The sequence below is a fragment of the Tyto alba genome, unplaced genomic scaffold (genome assembly GCF_018691265.1).
Source record: "Tyto alba isolate M040663 unplaced genomic scaffold, T.alba_DEE_v4.0 Super-Scaffold_11, whole genome shotgun sequence".
Taxonomy (NCBI): Eukaryota; Metazoa; Chordata; class Aves; order Strigiformes; family Tytonidae; genus Tyto; species Tyto alba.
In genome coordinates this window covers 11,244,724-11,265,062 of record NW_024881273.1, presented here as the reverse complement: position 1 = coordinate 11,265,062, position 20,339 = coordinate 11,244,724, and the positions used below count along the sequence as shown (strand labels likewise).

The following is a 20,339-nucleotide window of genomic DNA, read 5'->3' as shown; positions in this document are numbered from 1 at the left end:
CTGGAGAAGGCTCTGAGGAGACCTTGTTGCAGCCTTTCAATATATAAAAAGAGCTCAATAGAGGGATGGAGGAAAACTTTTTACCAGTGCCTGCAGTGACAGGACAAGGGGCAATGGTTTTAAACAGAAAGAGATTAGATTGGACCTAAGGAAGAAATGTTTTATGATGAGGATGGTAAGACCCTGGAACAGGTTGCCCAGAGAAGTTGTGGATGTCCCATCGTTGGAAGGGTTCAAGGCCAGGTTGGACGGAGCTTTGACCAACCTGGTCTAGTGCAAGATGTCCCTGCCCATGGCAGGGGGTTGGACTAGGTGACCTTTAAGGTCCCTTCCCACCCAAGCCATTCTGTGATTCCATGAATTGAAAATCCCCTGAGGCTTGCCTCACCAAGCAGCTGGTCAGACCTTGTGCTGGGTTTGTTTTCAGGCATTTGATGACTCCGAGGAAGCAGTTTGCTCTGGCAGGTGACACTGGGGACGAGGAGGTCTCTGGACACCTGGCTGCTCCTCACACCTTCACTGCCCCCAGACACCTCCAGTGCCACGCTGGGCCCCGCTCTGGGGTGGCGTCGGGGAGCAGCCCCCGGCCCGGGGGACAAGGCCAGGGGAGGGGAATGGCCATTTGTGTCACTCCTCCAGAGGTGTTGCGTTCAACACCTGATGGCCCGACCTTCGTGGCCGCGACCACCCCGCAAGCAGCGGCAACCCCGGTGCACCCTCCCGCCACCGCCCCGCCGTCAACAGGAGCGCCCAGCCGTGGAAAACTAGCTGTGCCTAAAACCTTCCCCCGGTTCCCTCAGAGGTACCCCCGTCCCCTCAAAGGCAGGCTGTAGTTTTACGTCAACGTGACTGCTTTTTCTGCAGGTCTGTTCCTGGCGGGGGCCCCCGGGCCTCCCCTCGCCGCCGGCTGTGGGCACAAACCCAGGCGAACGCGGGACCCCCCACGCTGGCCGCGCCGCGAGGGACAACCGCCCTTCCCCGCGGCCCCCCCGCCATTCCCCAGCCGGCCCGCCATGATGTCAGCCGGGAGGAGGCGGGGGCGGAGGAGGGAGCCGCCGGCCAAATATAGCGGCGCTTCCTGGGCGGCGGGCCGCGCCCGGGCCCTCCCTCCTGCCGCAGTCAATGAGGAGGCAGCGGCCGCGGCGGAGCGCCGCACTCGCCGGGGGCAGCGCGGCGGGGCGGGGCGGGGGGTGCCGCGGCATGGCGGGGCGCTGAGGAGCGGGGGGAGCGCGGCAGCGAGGGGCGGCGGCGGCGGCGGCGCGCCCCGGCACCCGGCCCCGCCGCGGCATGGGCAGCCGCGGGGTCGTGCGATGAGCGCTCCCCCGGCGGCTCCCCCCCGCGCGAATATGGGCACAGCCGTGTCCAAAAGGAAGACGCTGAGGAACGAGGCCATGTCGTCGGTGGCGGCCAAAGTGAGGTGGGTGCCGGGGGGAGCGGGGCCCCCCCCTCCCGCGCCGGCGGCGCCTCAGGCGGCCCCGGGGACCCTGCCCGCCCCCGGCCGTGCTGGGGGCTCTGCCCACGGGGCGTCGAGGTGGGGGGAGAGCGCCGAGCCCCTCCGGACGAGCCGGCTGCGGGCGCGACCACGGGGCTCGTCCCCCAGGGCCGGAGAGGCGTCGGGGCAGGGGGCGCTCACCGCGGGGCTGGGGAACGGCAGCCCGGGGTGGGGGAGCTTGGAGGCACCCGGCATGTCCCAGAGGGACAGGACCGGCAGGTCCCCGGTGCCGGCTGCTGCGGTGACCCCTGGAAGCAGCCACCCGCTTGCAGCCGGCTGGTGACCGCGGTCCCCCCGCACACAGCGGACCTCCAGCCTTCGGAGAGGTGATTCGTCTCCAGAGATGTCCCCGCGTCTCGCTGCTGGCCCGGCTAACATCATCCGCAGGTTTTATTTGCTAGGTTGGCAAGGAGCAGGTCAGAAGTGGATTTGTCAGGGCTGGACCTTTCTGATCTTTGGGAATTGGAAGTGTGGTCAGTTTGCTTGGTGGTTGCTCATCATCTGAAATGCCATCTGCATGTCCAAGAGCAAAGTCAGCAGCTTTCTTCAAGGGGCCTCACTCCTTTGGAAAACCTATTGCATGAAAATCTGGTCCCACCACATCTGCCCTCTCTGACAGTGCCCCAAGCCACTACATTGACCAGTTAAAAGATTTGGATTCTAAATTGTGCATGTTATATTTTTATATTGCTTGTCCTACAGTATAGAATTTCACTTACTGCCTGGTCCCAGTGGTTTTTAGTATCAAACATGGGAGATCCTAGAAAATGCATCTGCTGCTTGATTGTACTTGGGTTTAAAAAGCCGTCTCAGGTAAGCTTTGCTACAGTGCCCTTTGCCCAGAGATGGAAACGACCCTTCTCCCACGCTGCAGCGCAAGTGTCACGGCAATCGTCCGGTGACTGTCTGGGGGCATTGGCGCAGCTTTTTAGCTGCTCCTACAGCACAGCTGTGCAAAGGGGTAGGTCTATCAGTGTCTCTGCTACAGCCAGACTAGCTCTTTGCTGCTGAAAAGAAATGGGAAGAAATAAACTTTTCAGCTGCATTATATAACATCCCCTTTGTGTTAGACAAAATTGCATTAGAATAACCTGGAGTCATGTGTAGGACTCAATCCGTGCTGCTGAGAGATCTCAGTCACCTCGCTGTGACTGTAACTCAACATTATGGCATCTCTGCTGTGCCAGAAGGAAAGCTAGTCTTATGGCTTGAAGTGAAGAGATCCATAGATGTCTATATATTGCTGTCTGTTTACAATGTAAAGAAATCCATCCTTCAAAGTCTAGAGTGCCTCTGGAGAAAGCTGTCTGGGCAGAGCCTGGAACTTTTCCCCACGTTACGATGCACCCTGTTCATAACCAGTAAGGAAAATGTGAGCACTTTCAATGGCATTCAGAGATCTGGAAGTGGGATTCTTTTTGGCAGATGTCAGCCAGGTGGATATACAGAAATGACACAAAATGCACCATAACTGTTGTAATGGGGTTCTGGGAGTAGGATTAGACAGTCAGTCACACAAACAACACATTCGGTAATTGGTAAGATTTCAAATGGTAGTGTGGGTGTTTGGGAGCGACTAACGTGTTTTGAATGCAGTGGCTTGTTAGCCTACACCAGGGTGGGCAGATGCTACTCGCCTAGTGTCGACTGTGTAGAGTCCAGGAAGTGCCTCTGGGGTTCTGGTTTGCTGTATACCTACTAACTACTGCCGGGCTGCTGCTGCTGTTATGTGGGAGCTCTGAGGTGTCTCTCGGTGGTGTGAATTGTGGTGATTTGACCAGCTGAGGAGACTTGGGCTGGGGAACTTAAAGTCCCCAAGGAGCGTCTGGTCAGGTAGACATGGCACAGGACAGATGTTCTTATGTGTCTCCTTGTTCATGCCCTGTGCTAGAAATGCCTGATCGAAAAAGCTTTTGAGGAGGCTTGTTGAGACAACTTGTTGAGGAACTCCCTGCATCGCCTCTTTGTGTGGAGAAGGTGCTGGTGGCGACAGGCGCTGCCAGTGTGCCTCCATCCTGCCATGCCAGGCATGTCTCAGTCCCTGCCTCCTGTGGACTCTGCCCCCCTTAGAATTTCTACAGCGGTGGTGACCCACCTGCTGAAACGTTTCTTCTGGGCTTTACAGAGCGCATCACACACAGCTCCTCTGCTCTGCCCTGTGTCCTCCTTCACATATTCCCCGTGTCCTTATCTTCCTTATCTACGGTGAGGACTCTGCAGGACAGTAGATAAGGCAACAGAGACAGACTCTTCTGTCCTTCCCAAGAGGGCTGGGGACTTGGATCACCTGTGAGGATAGCACTGCTGCAATGATCGGGTCCCCCGCGGTTTCATGTAGGCAGACGTGGGATCCTGTTCTCATGCTGCAGGAGGAGATGTCCTGGGATTGCTTCTGTGCACCTTCTGAGCTCTGTCCTATTCGTATTTCTCCTGAATTCTCTTTCAGAGAGAAAAATCATCTCCTGAAATTCCATGCAAGTCAAAGCGGCCACTGATGTATATTTATTATGTGTGACTGAGTGTGTGTGTGTGTGCACTTGACTGTCTTACGGAGCAGGGAGCATCATTTGTTTGCTGTCGTGAGTAATGTGATCTAAGCAGAAGGTGCAAGCTCCCTAGATTCTTAAATTAAAATCTCTGCAGAGCGACTCAGGGGAGTCTCCTGTCCCAGGAGAATTAATTAGCTCCATGCAGTTTGTTGTGTGCTGGGTCTTTTAAATAGCTTCTTACAAACTAATGGCATAGCTGCTCTGTGCTAGCACTGTTGAGAGCATCCACTCTCTGTGGTTTTGTCTTCTCCTGAGAGAGGTGCAGCGAACTGTGCCCTGATTCTGTGTATGGCACCCGGGAAATGACTGTGTCTTGGTGCTGTTGCTTTGATCAAATCTGAAGTGCTTGTATGTGAGATCTCACTGTCATGCCGTCTTTCCCTCCTGTGTATGCTTTTTTGCCTTGCTGCTCCCAGGGCACAGGTGCCGACGGCAGGGATGACGCAGTTGCCCTTGAGTCGTGACCTTGGCGCTGCCCCTCCGCTGACAGCTCCCAGGCTGCTGCGGTTTGGGTTTGTGCAGGTTCTCTTCAGGGTCCTGGCCTGCGTGGTGTGACACATGCTCCTTGGCTTCCTTAGCACACTTTCAAGGGCGCAGATGAACCAAAGCCTTTAGAAATGTGCTCTCTGTCCTTGCTGCCTTGACACCTACAGCACAATACTGGCACCCCAAGTGAGGCAATAAAGTAAGTCTTTTCCTGCAGTTCTGCTTTGTGTCACTCTGGCCTACAGCTTTTCTTTGGGAGCATGTGATAGTGTGAGCAAACACACATGAGACTTTTTCAGGGTGCTTGTGCTCTCCCTGCCGTAGTTAGCACAAGAAATACTTGAGTCAAGAGTGTGGTTCATCTTACCTAATTTCAGGACTTTGGCGTCTAGACCAAGATACCCCACAGAGAGATAAGAATTTGGTCTCACTGCTTCTCTACTGACTACAGACGGCTAGAGAGTGGGTTTAAATGAGCCCACGAAGCAGTAATTGCTGCAAAAGGGTAAATCTTGCACTGACAAAATGCTGAGGTACTTGAATGCCTTCTTTATCCCAAGTTTCCTCCTGCATGAGCAATTTTTGGATTATATTGAGGTTCTTGATGGAGTCTAGATTCCTTTTTTCTGCTTGTGAATTTTCCTGTGAGTGGTATGAGCTCTCTCATGCTTTTATTACTGCATTCTTTTAACTTTTTCCTGCTCTGTCTTCTCTCCTCCTGTCCCAGCTCTGTGACTATAAATTCCTACAAGACTGTGGGGTCTTTGACTTTAAGATCCATTGCTGACATCTGATTTCCCTTTCTCGAGAGTGAGAATTTAGAATTTTAAAATTTAAAATTAAAATTTTCCAGCTACCATCTCCCTACATAGATATTTCAGAAACATAATTTTTGTCAGGGTATTGTTACTATTAGGTTTAAACAACGTAGGTGTCAACAGTCTTTAATGACTGAGCTGTTAACTATGGATATGCTGGAGGTGTTCCCCTTTCTGTTTAGTGACAAGAGCAGGATTGCTGCTGTAGGAGGACGTAGGTCCTGATGATGCAGGAGGTCTCTTTTCTCCTGTTTTCCTGAGATGAGCACTGTCAGATGCTGTCACAACAGATTCCTGCTGCACCTCCTCTGGGCAGTAAGGAACATGAGAAGATGGTGGGTGTTCTTTGTTCTTTGTTTTTCCATGTACTACTCCTGAATAGTCCAGGTTTTGCTTAGCTTGCTGCTATGCTCTAAATGGAGTTACCTCAGGTCTTCCATGTATCTCCAACTGTTTCAATACACATTTCTTCACATAGTTCAGTGTCAGTTTGGTGGATTGCAGAAATTTGCGTGCATCAATTTCTCATAGCTGCTAATATGCAACAAGGCCCTTTTTATTCTGTTGATGTAATTATTTCAAAGACATGAAAGCTGTTCCATGCTCATCACGTCGTAATTGAGACCTTTGTTATTTGGTGCCTTTCCTCCTTCTAGCAAATGTATGTCTAGACCATCGATGCTTCTTCGCAAAATCTCAGTTTCTCTTACAGACCTGGAATCTATGCACACTGAGTACTGAAAAATGCCCTCAGAAGGGCAGCTGCTGCTTTTGCTGCCTGTGTTGTGCTACCCCATCCCACCCTCTGCACTCGTGAAGTCATTCTGATGGAGAAGAAGCCAGAGAAGATGGTGGTGTTTTCTCTGAGGCAATGGCAGTCTTGTCTTTACTGGTTAGACTCAGTAGTGCAGTGTACCAAGGCTATGGTCCCTGTTTGATGTCCTTTTGTTAAACCAAACTGCTGACTGCATAACATGCAGGTCTGATCTGCCACTAAAATGAAAAACTCTCTAGATGAGTCAGGGCAAAACTTGTCCTGTCGTCAGCTGATTACCTCTCAGTACTACCTGCTCATTTATATGCAGCCTTTGCAGTGTTATACACTCAGGATTATAGCTCATTGGCCCGTGCTAGCTGTAAGGCACCTTCTACTTCATCTCATTTATGTGAAACAAGTTTCCTTTTATATCTCTTGCCAGTTAAATTATCCTGAGGTGTCTCTGCTCTGAGCTCAGTTGAAGGGCCAATGCCATCAGGAGGCTTGATGGGACTTGAACTATGTTGGTTGTGATAGTGGAGGCAAAACTGAGCTGAGAGTGAAGTACGATTGTGTGACTTGTATTAATAGAGTGTGTTGATAAAAGAAATAGAAAAGAATTAGATGAATAGAGCATCTACCATCTTTGAATTTTGCTCTGACTATTTTGATCAAGTTGGTGGGTAGCCAAGGAGAGAGGGTAAATGGCATGTTAACAATACAGGCCCATGCTGGTAAACTGGGGTGACTGTGGGCACAGTGAGGGCAGAGAAGGAACACAAAAGTCTTGGCAAGGGGAGACTAGGCATAAGGAGCTAGTATGGCCAGCAGCGTCCCTTTGGCAAAGGGCACATGCAGACATCTGTGGGAGATCAGCTGAGGCACAGCCAAGGAAATGCTGATGGCACTTGGGAAGCAGAAATGTAGAAGGCAACCACTGAGATAATAAGCAAAAGAATTAGTCTGAAGTTTGCAGTGTAATTGGCTGGAAAACCCCCATCACACATTGTACTGTGCAGGCATCATTGCTTTATTAGCTGTCTCTAGATAACTGTGATCAAGCATCCACATTCGTTTGCTCTTAGGCTGGCCTGCAGCGTCTGAGAGCGGTGGAAGTGGAACGGTAGTGACAGAACTGCAGGTTCAGCCTGGCCTGGGCAGCAGTGTTTTTCAGTAGCACTGTGCTTCTGACCTGCAAGGTGACGTCTGGCTATTGCCTGTTCTCTGGGAGCTCTGGCGCTTGGGATTTTATCCTCCTACCTCATCTGCATGGGGAAGCAGGGGAGTGAGGTTAGAGATGCTGGAGCATCTTTAAACTCAGGCTTTTGTTCTGAGTGACACTATTTTCACCATGGAGCAAAGTGGGAGGGAGGGCAGCAGTGCTTCTCTCTGGCTCCATGTTAGCCATTTGTAGTTTGGGGTCTTAGGAAGTGCTTGGTACTAATTTTTTGAGCCTGTGGTTTGCAAACGAAGGGTGAAGCATTGATTCAGATTTTAAGGTAGACAGATCAGCTCCGAGCATTTGCAGAGAGATGGAGAGAATGATAGATGAACTAATACACTCTTGGAGCTTTTGAACTAGTTACAGAGTAAATTTTATCATCATATTTCAGCATTTTTTGTGTGATTCAAAACTGTAACATTGCGTAAAACAATCTCACTGATAATTTACCTGAGAAATTGCTCGTTATTTTTTCTACATGGAATGACTCCTGATGCACAAGAGAAGCTTCAAAGTCTTTCCCAAGGGTGTAAGCGCCCTGTCCGAGAGTGGTTGATGATGCCTTGCAAGGACAGACATCCATGGGAAGTCTTGGTGGAAGAGATCTTAGAAGTCTTGAGCCCAGCCATCTGCTCAAAGCGGGGCTGTTGCCAGTGCTACATGAGATCAGCCGTGGCTCTGGCTGAACCTTAACCACCTCTAAGATGGAGCGCAGGAGCAGCTCAGGAGTGCTCTTGCAGCTGCATAGCCTGATGAATCATAGAATCATTTAGGTCAGAAAAGACCCCTAAGATCAAGTCCAACTGTAAACCTAATACTGTCAAATCCAGCACTAAACCATGTCCCTAAACGCCACATCTGCATGTATTTTAAACACCTCCAGAGATGGTGACTCAACCACTTCCCTGAAGTTGTCACACTCCAGCTCTCACCTTTACATTTGTGTGTTGCCCCAGGACCAACTCCAGCTTTTTGCCCAGACGGAAAGATAGTGCTTTCAAGGAACACCTGTGAGGCGCTTGTCCTCCCGTGGGGCGAACCATGATGCTCATCCCTTTGTTTCTCGTAGTGGGGATTGCGTGCTAATCATACAGCTCCCCCATGTGACAGAGCCTCTGTGTGACCACCTCTGGGCATGCTCAGGCACAGAGGAAGGGAGTTTGGGCAACTGCCACCCCAGGCTAGTGTCCAAAGGTACAGCCTGCTACTAGACAGGCAAGAATCTGGAAACAGAAAAAACCTCGGCACCATGTGTTAGCCTGTAATGATGCAGAAGGTTAAACCTTGCTTCTTGCACAACTCCAGCTGCGCTGCTCCAAAGCATTTTGCATTTGGCTGTGCTGAAATTTAGTCCCAGAGAGATTAAATTACTCTTTCTTCATCGTTCATATCGATCCCCTGTTGCTGGCTGTGGATGACAAATGGACTTCCCACTCCTTCCAGCTCTAGTCGCTCTGGGAGGTACATTGTAGCTTTGTTAATCTTTTCCCCTTTGGGAAGAGGTGTATAAAAGCAGTAGGGGAAAATCCTGGCTACACAAGTTGGGTTATGCTGCTGCATCAGATAGCAAAGCAGAAGGTTGTTTTGGAGGTCAAAGCCATTTTCCACTTAGATGCTTAATGACTGTTATGAACGTAGCCTTTTGTGGTAGCTTTAATCCCTCAGAGGGATGTTCTGAGTTTGAGCACCTCTGAAGGAGGAGGGCAGTGGATGTGATGCCTTGATATGGAGAGTCCTCCCTTTTGCAGCAAGTCTTCATCTCCTCCCCCAAGAGATGCTGATGTGCTTGCAGGCTGAGAGTGCTTGGCTACTGGGCTTTGTTGGCTTGGCTTGCCAAGGAGGTGGGTGGCTGTTTCATTTCATCGTTTGCAAGCCTCCACCCTGGACTGTCCATTGGCAAATACCAGCCTGATTGTGATGCTGCAGACCTTGGAGAGATTGTTCTATAAACCTGGGGAAAATGAATGGCTGGGGAAAAGGTGGTGTTAGCTCTCTCGAGCTACAGGTCTGTTGGGTACAGGAGAACAAGAACAGCAGCTGGATGTTATAAATGTCCTGGCAATAGGAGACTGGAGATTGTATTTACTGTATATCAGGGAATGCACGCCTTGACCAAGGATTCCTTTTCTGTGTGGGTTGCAAGCAGAAAGATTTTCCCTGGTTGGAATATTCATAGGTTTGCTCTCTTATGTAGGCCATGATGTGTGATAAGGGTTGAGCTCACCCTGCCTGATTGATTCTTAATATATTTCAGTACAGTCTCAGCCATCCACGGGTCCTGAATCCATCAGAGAACCAGGAACTGCTTTTGTGGGGTGTTGTGAGGGTCTCTCAAATAAGGTTGTCCAGTAATCCAAATACTGACATAGTTGGTGCTCGAGAACTTAGGGTTAAGGTAGGTAAAATGAGTATTAGCATTAATGTCTAAGCTGTGATAGCTCACAGACAGGAGCATTCAGAACTGGAGTAGAAGGCTGGGGTGATGGTTGGAATTGGAGTGGATGGATATACCTTCTTCCCTGGGCTGCCAGAAGGGGTTTAACTGTTTAACTTGGGGTGGTTAGAGACTGTGATCCAGTTCTTATGTGCGTCACAGAAACAAGGACAAGTTTAATGCAGGTGCATTTCAATTTTTTTGGTTTTAACAGAGAAGCTAAAGACTAAAATAGTCCTGGGCTTGTAGTCTGACTCTGTTTTCCCCTTTGGCCAGGGGAAGTGAGGTGTATTAACCAGGAAGCCCCCCACTGCTATTGCAGCATGTGTAAATTGGTGTCAACTGAAGCTGAGGGAAATGCAGCTGCAGGAGAACAGCAGTGTATTGATAATGAACTGTTCCTTCTTTCCTTGTCCTTTAACCATTATCCATCTCTCTTTCTCATTTGCTGCCTTCTGTGATGCTCGGATATGCAGAGCTGCAAGGGCTTTTGGAGAATATCTTTCACAAAACCATCCTGAAAGTAGAAACGGCTCAGGTAAGAGAATTCACATACCTTATTTATATCCATATATGCTTGCATCTATTTATTAATAGGCCTTAAAATAAAGTGCATTTATTTATCATAAAGGGTTAGTGTGAGATCTCAGCAGCAGAGAGGCGGGAGGAATCGACCTCTAGATCTGTGAAGCCCTCAAGGAAAGGCCGTTTGGTGACTCAAGGGTTAAGTGGGCTGTGGGGGCAAGTTCAGTTTTAGTGGACACGTGCCCTGTTATAAATTCACCTCTAGAGCTGATGACCTTGGAAGAAGTTTCAGCTGGGAAGTGAAAGACTGCACTGCACAAGGCTTCTACACTGGTTTATCACTTCTAGGTCTTGCTTTCACTGGGAAATAAAAATGGTGAGTTACAGTGTGTTAACTGGCATGCTTAGTGTATGTGCAGCAATCTGTCTTTGCTGGCAAAGGTAACATCTGGATTTGCTTCAACAGGGGCTGAAATGAGATTTACCTTGTCTAGTTGAGGGCACCAGCGTGTGCTAGCCAGTGTGTTAATTTTTCAGACGTCCCTGTCAGGCTATTTTAAGTTCTGCTTAATGGGCAAGAGAGCTCAAGAGAAACTCGCTTGACTTTGAACACAGCTGTGTCTTCTCTATGAGAAAAGAAAACATTTTGCATGCAATAAATTCACTGTAAAACCTATAGAAAATCCTGTGGAATCCACAGAAAATCCTGTGTGAATAAGTAGCAGATTGTTCTGTGGTGCTGAACTGTTTTTCAGGATATAAAGTTATTAAATAGAATGTAATGTAGAGTGATGTTATAATTTTATGTAAACTCTTAGTGTGTGTGCTTAAACCTCTACAGGAAGGAAACACCTCTTGCTAAAAGAGCAAGCCCAATCACAGTAGTCTTCAACAGCCAGCTGAATGAGTCCCTGCCTTTTGTCTTGGATCTGTTCTAATGACCTTCAAGTTGTCATTGACTGAATTGTGCTAACTTTGTGAATGGAAGGGCTTTAACACAGTGTACTGCAGTTGTCTTTGATTACTTTTTTTTTTTTTTCAGGCATGAGAAGCTCCAGTGACACATTACTTACAATATTTGGTCTAAGAACAACCCACAGTGGTAGGAAGGGAAGGGTAGAAAAAGGCTGAGGTTTAATGCAGCTGAGATTAAGTGTCTATGAGGCAGAGGGAAGGAAGGAGGTGGACAGGCAGTGCAGAGAGGCCAGGCAGGTCTGAGGAGGCTTCCCAGAATGGCAAAAGCGTCCTATATCATGGCCGCTTTTGCAGCTGCTTCTGTCAGCTGGAGCCTTTGTTGGTCCTTTTCTGCAGTCCCCCAGCCCATTTTCCAACAGGGAGAAGTGTTGCCTCCTGCTCACTTTGTAGTGCCCTCATAGTACCTGTGGGGTCACAGTCAGGCCAGATAGAGAATCTCTGATGGAGATGAGGGGAAATTGCAGATCTGTTCAGTTAGCTGAGACCTGGGGAACCCTGGTCAAAACCAGGGAGTGGGAGTCTCTCTGATGCTCACTTACAAAGCTGTTGTTTTACGCAGCCTTATGGGTGCTCCTAGTTGCTTGTTCCTCTCTGAATGTAAATAAGGAGAACATGGAAATGGAGCTGATGCAACTCCTGGGTAATATGCCGCTGTTGGACTCCCCAGACCAGCACTTAAGCCTTCTCTGTGCTCGTAACATATACGTAAGCTCTCCAGGGAAGCCTTCTCATGCCCACTGCTCTCTTGGTGTGTCAGGCTTGAGATTGTATTTGAATCCAAGCGAATTTAGTTGCCACAGATATGAATCAAGCAGCAAGAGGTACACATGGAAATACCACAGTCCTTATGGGATCCTTAAGTATTGACTTGGAAATAAATAAAGTTCCCTAGAAATTACTCTAAATGTTTATAGAAGAGGAAAAAAAGAATCATAATTTCTTAAGTCATCTTTAGAAATTCTGCAGTGTATAATTTAACACAGCCTGTAACATTTCTTTATAAATAACCATGGTAGGAAGGTTGCTATCTTACAAAAATGTTGAGAGTAGAAAATCTGGTTCCCTTTTGTTCGTCCCAGTAGTCCAATAACAGAGAAGTCAACTCCTTCCTTCCTGCAGAAATTCTGTGTATCTCAGTATTGCTTTTGCAAGTTTCTGAACACTTCACCTTTGGCTCAGCAGAGCACTTAAGCTGTATGATTAGTTTTCATCCAGTCACTCCAATGAAACAAAGTAAAGGCCTCTTCTACGTAAATTGCAGAAGTAGCATGTATATAGAAGTATCTGAATCTGCTCCAACTCATCAGCTTGGCTGAAGAGAGCAGGGAGAGGCAGTGTTACGGCTGTACGAGCCTACCAGTATTCTCTAGTTAGATTCCTACTTGCATGTGTTGGTGGCTGAGGCCCAGAACGCTCAGCACACTGAAGAATTGAGTCCTCGGTGAATGTATGTCTCTGTTCATAGCACTCTGAGATTTCACCATGAGTGTCTTCACTGGTGGGATTGGCCTGCTTTCCACTAGAATAACCCTAGCTGTACACATGGATGCTCCCTGCACTGCCAGCACACTGCAGCTGGGATTAAGGCTCTAGCCTAAGTGAGAATGGAAGGAGGCAGGCCTGAAGTCACTTCAGTAGTTTATAGTCCAGAAAAAAAAGTTTTAAGAAAGGTTTAAAGTCATTGATGAACGCAGTGAGGGGAAGGGCTTGTGGTGTTTGAGGAGCAGGGAGGTGGCAGAGCCATCATTGGGACAGTGGAGGCCTAAGTGGAGGAGGGAAGGGCAGGATCCTCCTCTTCTGCAGATCCAGGAGCTAGAACCCTCCTCTCTCCCTGCAGAGGACAGTTCTCATGCAGAAGATGAGGTGAGTGTGAATCTTTGGGGTGCCAGTTCTTTTGCTGCTTTGCCTGCCAATTCAACTCCTTGGCAGAAGAGTGGAGCTCTGTATCTCCCCAGGCTGACACAGGAGACCCACCATCTGGATGGAGGTGCCATGTGTGCAGAGACTGCCCCAGTGTACTCCGTTTCTGCTGCACTTTGTTCTCTGAGGATTGTCCATTTTGGTTTGACTTTTTTTATCTTTAGAGTCCCTTGACTCCAAGGAAAGGAGATGGTATAACAGCTTTTGCATCCCACCTGCTTCTCATTCCACAACTGACCAAAGTCCTTATTCTTTGGTGGTAACTTTTACACTCCAGAGTCTATTTCTGGTGGCTCCTCTGGAGAGCTTGTGTGTATGTGTAGCAGAATGTCTTTGAGAAATTGGGGAGTGGTAATGAAGAACTACAGAGGGATTGTGTATCAGCAGGATGGACCAGCTCCCGTGTCATAGCATTTTAGTGAGGAGTGAGTTATTTGCAAGGCTTTGTTTACTTTCTGTTTTCAATAAAATTGCAGTCTGTCCATGCTTCTCTTCTTTCACTAGGGCAGTGGGTATGGAATTGAACATCAGCAGGAGGTAAAGAGGATTGCAGGGTACTGCAGGCAGTACATGTAGTGAGAAAAAGGTGAGGGAGAGTATTTGTTGTTGGTTACAACTTCTGATTCTTCCTGATGTGAGGCCTGAGAACTTCATGGCTTAGAAATATAGCGTGACTATCCCTATGCAACTCTTCGATGTCTTATTCTGGAGGAGGTTTTTCCAGGTGACTGGAGAGGTACATTTACCTCTTCTCTATTGCTTGGCTCAGAGTCATCTGACCACGTTCTGTGAGGTTACAGCAGGGATGATAGCAATACAGATTCTTCTTCTCTTTGCTTCCCTTTTGAACAGAGCAGCTGCCTGGTGACGGGGTATGAATTTGTGGCAGAGGGTGAAAGAATTGTGCCTTTGGGATCACTCAATTTTTTTTTTCTCCTGATCTTTAAGGTATTCTGAAGAACTAGAGAAAAGGAAGGGTTGAACTCTGCTGCAGCTGACAGGACACAGATCTGTTAAGGGAGCTGGTGTTGAGGTGGTAATGCATCTCCTGCTCTCTTCCTGCCTCTGTTCATTGCTGGCTTGTTCATGCAGGCTGAAGGTCTGGGAAGGTTCCCAAGAAGAGCACTCCCCCATGTTCGCATTCATTCTCACTGCAAGGCTGTTGCCAGAGTCCTTGTTGAGTCTCGTAGCTTTCTGGTACCTTCCAAAGACTTTCCGTCTTGTCTGTGGCATGGTTTTAGTGTAGGAGTGAGTGTCCCTTGGGACAGACCTAGAAGAGAGACAAGGAAAAGGATTGAAATGTTTTGAAAAGGGAAGTGTAAAAAGGCTGTGAAGAGCAAAACATACAAGAAATAATCACTCAGGGTCTCACCAGAGCTCATGGCATAAGGTGTTCTGGACATTCCAAGAGTCCCTTTCTCCCAGCTTAGATGTCAGAGGCCCCACACTGTGATACTGCTGTAGATTTTTTTATCTCCATGTACTGGAACTGAGAGAAGAAAAAGATACTCTTGAGTGTGGGGCAGTGAAATTAAAATTGACAGCAAGCAGAGCATTTGAGAAATAATTTCCTGTCTGGGGAAGCAGTGATGCATCCTGATGAGATGATCAGTCCTGATCAGACACAAGGATCCTTTGCTGAGGAAAGGAAAGGAGCTGTGCTGGGTTTTTTCTTGTTACTTTTTTATCAGGCTGTTTCTATTTTGCTCGGTTGGGTTATTTAGGGGGCAGCTACTGCTGCTGGAGTGCCGGGACTGTTGCTGTAGGATGCAGCACTGGTCTGCTCATTGCAGACTGGCTGCTCTGGGCAAGCTGTGTGTGAAAGGCTCTAGAAGCAAGAGAGGGAGAGATCCCAGCAAGTATAAACTGTGCTTGGTGCTGCAGAGTTGATGGGCCTTGGGCCAGAGCTGCCTAGCAGGTCTTGACCCAAATTCACTGTGGTTATTTCAGAAACAGCATGGCTACTTTGGTTTGTATCAGTACAGACCAAAGGGGATAGTTACCTGAAACTGGAAGAAGCTGCTTCTTAAGCTCAAAAGAAGTCATCTTTGCATCTTGTCTTTGCTTTTGCATGATGTTTCATCCATCAGTGAAAACACTGAGTGTGGAAGAAGAGGGCACTTGTGAGCTTCCCCAAGTCAAACAGCAATGGGTTGTGGTGGCAGGAAAAAAACGTGTTTGCCAAGGCTACTGTGCCATTTGCAGAGACCACACTGAAGCAACTGCTTGTGTCTGTACCTTGGGCTTCTGCTGCTTCGGAAGAGAGGGCGTGAGCGTGTGTGGAGGGCAGCAGCCGTGCAACAGAGGAGGGTCCTGACACTGCCAGGGACTGACATGGGGCTTGAGAAACTCCAGTGTGAGTCTTTGCAGGTGCTTCAGGCCAAGCAAGTGACCTGCAAGCTGTGCTTTTTATGAAGCCATGAAGTAAGGCTGCCGCTATAAGATGCTTTAAAAGGGACCTTCAGTTTGCCGATGTTGTGACAGTGGAGCCTGATTCAGGGTAAGCACCAAGTCTTCCTTTTTCTCTAGAGGATGTTCACCCTGTCCCCAGGACGGACGCCAGCAGTGCGTCTGGCCCAGCTCTCGGCGTGTGCCTGGCCTTGAGCACTGGAGGTGCCCTTTCTAGAAAGAAAGAGCCCATGCTCCGGAGCAGGTTGTCAGCAGCCTGACTTCAGGACAGAGCAGGGATGTGAAGGCTTATCCCTGAGAATTTCAGGCTGCTTCCAGTATTGGCCAGCACAAGTATGGTGTGGGTGTATCCTAAAACTTGCCATGGAATATGTTGTTTGCTTATAAAACGAATGAAACCGTAGTGTTACCATGGAAATGCTCAGGCCAGTGGTGGAGCTACCACTTGCTCCTTTGGGTCGTGTCTCACAGTAACAATTTCATCTATTCACATTAATGTTACAGGCCAGACTAAAAGGTTACTCATCAGTGAGGCAGAATGTCAACAGTGTCTTAAGTTTGTTTGTTTTCTAGGCCCATTTCAGCACAGAAGACTAATTGGAACCATTTTGTTATAGTTAAGTGACCTTCTGTTTTCTCAGAGCAGCTGCCTTACTGAAGTGGCTCTTGCCTTTTCTCTGTGGCTTTGCAAAGAAGCGTGTGATGTTCCTTCCTCGAGAGCAGTGGGGTCAGGGTGCCCGATAAAGTCATGGCAGGGCTGGCTTGGTCAGGCTTTGGGTAATGCCATAACAACCGTTCAGCCTGCATGACTGAAATGCCACTGAGACCTTTTTTTAATTCTTGTACCTCCGGTTTTATATCCCTGCCTCATGCTTCAATATTTCGAACAAATTTCCTGATTTTTGTCATGCCTATTTCTTGACTGTGTTTCAACCCTGCAAACCAGCAGGGTCGGCTGCCAGCCTGTCTCTGGAGGCAGGAGCCCAGTGCTGGCAGGGTCACGCTGCGGTACGTTAGCATTGAGAAGGACAAAGCTGACGTGGTGTGGGGAGCTTAGTACTATGGCTCTGATGCATGCTCAGAGAGGGAGCAGGGGAGAACAGGACCTGGCAGCCTCTTGGCACACCTGAGGGGCAGTGGCAGGCATGTGGGAGGTCTCAGAACTGAAATTGCGAAAGAAATGGCTCAGCTGTGCTGTTTGAAAAGATGTTGCTGTTTTTCCAATTCCCTGGGCTCTAGCCAGTGCACCCATCTGCTCTCCTCATTGAGGGTATCACCTGGACTCCTACTGATGTAGAATAAAAAAAAGCATTAACTTCATTTGTACTGCTGTGAATAATGCTGCAAGTCCATATACTGTAAACCTAAAACCTTTCCATTCATCTTCAGTGATTGAAACAGTTCTTCCATTTAAAATTGGTACCATAAACATCAGGTCCAGCTGAGGTGGAGCAGAGAAGCGAGAACTTTCTATGAAATTTATTTTTCTGAGATGACAGATATTTTTTTAATAGGGTTTATCTGGATTCCCCTTTGCCACTTTGCTTCTGATGCTGGAGCTGAGGTTTTAAATCTAAGGTGCTTTAATCATCAGTTTGGCTGCTAAATACAGTAATAAATTTGGGACTGTTTTTTTTTTGGTTTTTTTTTTTTTTTTGGTTAAGCTTCTGTCTATGCTTTGTGACTATATTCTGCCTTGATTTATAAACTTCTTATCCTGTGGGGTTACAAGGCAGTCTGCATTGGATATGAGTTTGGCTCGGTGAGTCTCTCCACTATTGCAAATGCACATCCATCAGCTGAGGCTTATCCCAGCATGTTACCTCCTCTAGAGCAATGTGACAGCGAAAGAAAATGTGAAAGTCCTTTTATGGTTAGTTACTTTGGTCAGAGCAAGAGCTCAAGTTAGGGTTACTGAATGAGGAAGAATGTATATAAGTATCTAATAGTAATAAGTGCCTAATTATCAGGAACTCCCTGCTTCCTGTGCACTTACGCACGGGCAGGACACGGGGAGTTGGAGAGTCCTTGAAATCTCAGCAGCAGCCGAAAACATCAGTGTGCTATCAGCATTCTTCTCATACCAAATCCCATGCTGAATCCAAAACACAGCACTATTCTAGTTACCAAAAAGAAACGTTAACTCTATTGCAGTCCAAACCAGGACATACAGATTGTCATTTCTGCTGGTGGTTATGTCTTTGTCGATACGCATGCCCTAACGACTGTGGTGGGCAGTGCTGTGTGGAAGGTGAAGAAAGAAATATGGGAGAGGAGCAAGTGAAGCCAAAGAGATGTAATTAAATAAATAACAGGGGGAGTGAGAAGTGGATTGTCCCTTGGGACTGGACTGTCAAGCCCCCAGGCTCTGGACAGGCTGTTAGACTTAGCCCAGGTAGACAGGGAAGTGATGAAAATATGATTTGAATGTTTCTGTTACCAATAGACACACTATCTACAGATCAAGCATGTTGGTCCTCTTCCCTTCATATTGCTGTTAAGTATCTCGAGCACAATAAATCCATGTAGAACACAAATTTAGATGGAAAGAAATCCATTTGAGGAACCTGATTTGTCTGCTCCAAGGTAGCTTTGCAGCTGTGTGAGACAAAGGTGTTGATGAAAACAAGTGGGAGAGCAGAGTTGTTACCAGGTCAGCTTCATTGGAGTGGCTGGAGAGGAGGGTGCTGTGCCAGGCTTCCCGAGTCATGCTGTCCTGGGCTGGTGTGGCAGTTTGATGGAGCAGCTGGTTGTGGGAGAGGTGGCAAGAGCAATGTGAAAATGAAACAGAGCAGCAGTAACCAGGCAGAGGGTGTTAACAGCAGTCTGCTTCAGCTGACTCTTAGAAGGCAATTCCAGTTATTGCTGAAGTCCCCTGTTACTGTATCTTGGTTCTCCACTGTGGCTCAGGTTTAATTCAGCATTGATTTCTGGACCAGCTTCATTTATTTCTCATCAGAAGAAAACTATTAACCAAAAATGCCACAGTGGAGGCAGGAGCAGTGCTTTGGCATGGGAATCCAGCTCACTGCAAGCACAGACAAGGGAACTAGTCACTGGTAACATCTCAGGGCTGCTGGTGTATGTGAATGCATGTGTGTGTGAATGCTAGCACAGACTTGCTCCCTGAAATAGTGCAGGTTTGTTTTTAGAAGCCAATAATTCATTATGATGGGTGTTTGAATCATTTTCCTTCCATATGATTATTTTTTTTCTGTAGATAAATTCTTTATTAACTAGAAGTCTTGAATAAAGCTTCATGTTCCCTTTGCATATGAAGTTGCTTCTCCAGTGTGTAGTTACTGAAGGTGCTAAATTGAATGAAAAGAAATCATTATCCCATTGTTTGACAAAGAGAAAACATATTGGTGTGGTGGCAGGCCTTTTTAGTGTCGACCATGAAAACACCTTGAGTAAGGGACAGATAAGGTAAGAAGAAAGGATTATCCTCGCATTTTGCCTGCTAGATCAGACAGGTAGTTTATGTCAAATATATCCAGTCAAGAATTGTAACCCTGCCATGATTTCAATGAAGAATTGACTCTTACTTGAAACCAGTCATGTCCTACTTACCTGTCTGTAAATTTTAGGGGGCTGAACAGACCTCAGTGCTTATAAAACAGAGACTGGAATTGATCTCTCTGCATTTATGATCATCAGCATTTTCAGATGTACTATACTTTGGGCACCTCATTTTTCCATTTACCCCCAAATACCAGAGTGCAGAAGTTCTCAGATCTCTGAATTGCAGTGCTGTCAGTGAGTGAGTAAAGGTGCACAATCCTGTGTGTTTGCTCTAATCACGCTTACATGTCTTCCACAGAAATACTCATTTCAGGAGGAACAGGAGGGCAGCTGTCAGCCACTATTTTGTGGTGTCTTAAGAAACATGTAGTGTCATTGTGCCCACACAGATTAGTAAGTTTGACAAGTTGAGATGAGTACTTAGAACTGGCCTTTGTTTCTAATTTTAAAAATGGTGTTCTTGGCACTATTAGCCAGCACAGATTTCAGCAAATCTTGAAGAGTCATTTGGTGGTGTTTTCCCAAGACATGCCCACTCTAGAGCACACCTTAGAGAGCGTCTGAGCTGCTGGAGATGATTGTGGTGGCCTGCTGCCTCTTGTGGGGTGACAAGTGGTTAGAGAGGCTTTGGAGCCTGTGAACACCTTCTGCACAGGCTGGTCCATGACACTGTATCCTGCATCTGGTAGGACTCCGTGGACAAGCTGAATGACAGCTGGTAGAGCAGCTTCTTCCACTTGAATGGCGTGCAGTTGTTCTCGTGATGGCCCTTGTTGTCCATCAGGCTCTCTGTCTGGAGGAGGTGCAGATGTCTATGCAGTCTGTTTGTGAGACCACGCCTGTCTTTCATATTTTACCTGGACAGTATCAGTGAGGTGTGTGACTCTTCACGACACCTGGGCATGCGTTTTGGACTTCATGTGAAGTCTAGAAAGACAGCATCAGCTGTAGAGTCAAGAGGCAGAGCTCTTTCTGTAGCACTCCTGCAGGCAGCTGCTCCTGGTCAGCTCAGGGAGTCACACAACTGCCAGCTGCAGTATCTGGAGTCTGTGAGGTCTCACTAGCAGACAAATGAAACGAACCAGAGTTGTATCAGCCTGAACGGTCCTGACAATCACTCCTTGAGCAGAGTGGCCAGAGACATACTTATCTCCTAGCGGTGCTGGAGGAAGTTGTATCTCAAGCAGAAAAATGAGATAAGGGTGACATGCTGTACCAGTACCAGCT

At 47.8% G+C, this 20,339-nt stretch overlaps 1 protein-coding gene across 5 annotated transcripts in view; it reads left to right on the top strand.

Annotated features, from left to right (window-relative positions):
• Positions 1 to 1,167: 1,167 nt before the first annotated feature.
• Positions 1,168 to 20,339, top strand: part of NSMF (NMDA receptor synaptonuclear signaling and neuronal migration factor) — a 48,979-nt gene continuing 29,807 nt past the window's right edge. For 2 of the 5 annotated variants that reach the window (XM_042786706.1, XM_042786703.1), the window contains exons 1-2: positions 1,197 to 1,417; positions 10,235 to 10,296. In XM_042786706.1, the coding sequence (XP_042642640.1) occupies positions 1,311 to 1,417; positions 10,235 to 10,296 (169 nt within the window). In that variant the 5' untranslated portion in view covers positions 1,197 to 1,310. Of the gene's footprint in view, positions 1,418 to 10,234; positions 10,297 to 20,339 lie in introns of all 5 variants that reach the window. The other 3 variants (XM_042786707.1, XM_042786705.1, XM_042786704.1) reach the window with 3 other exon arrangements.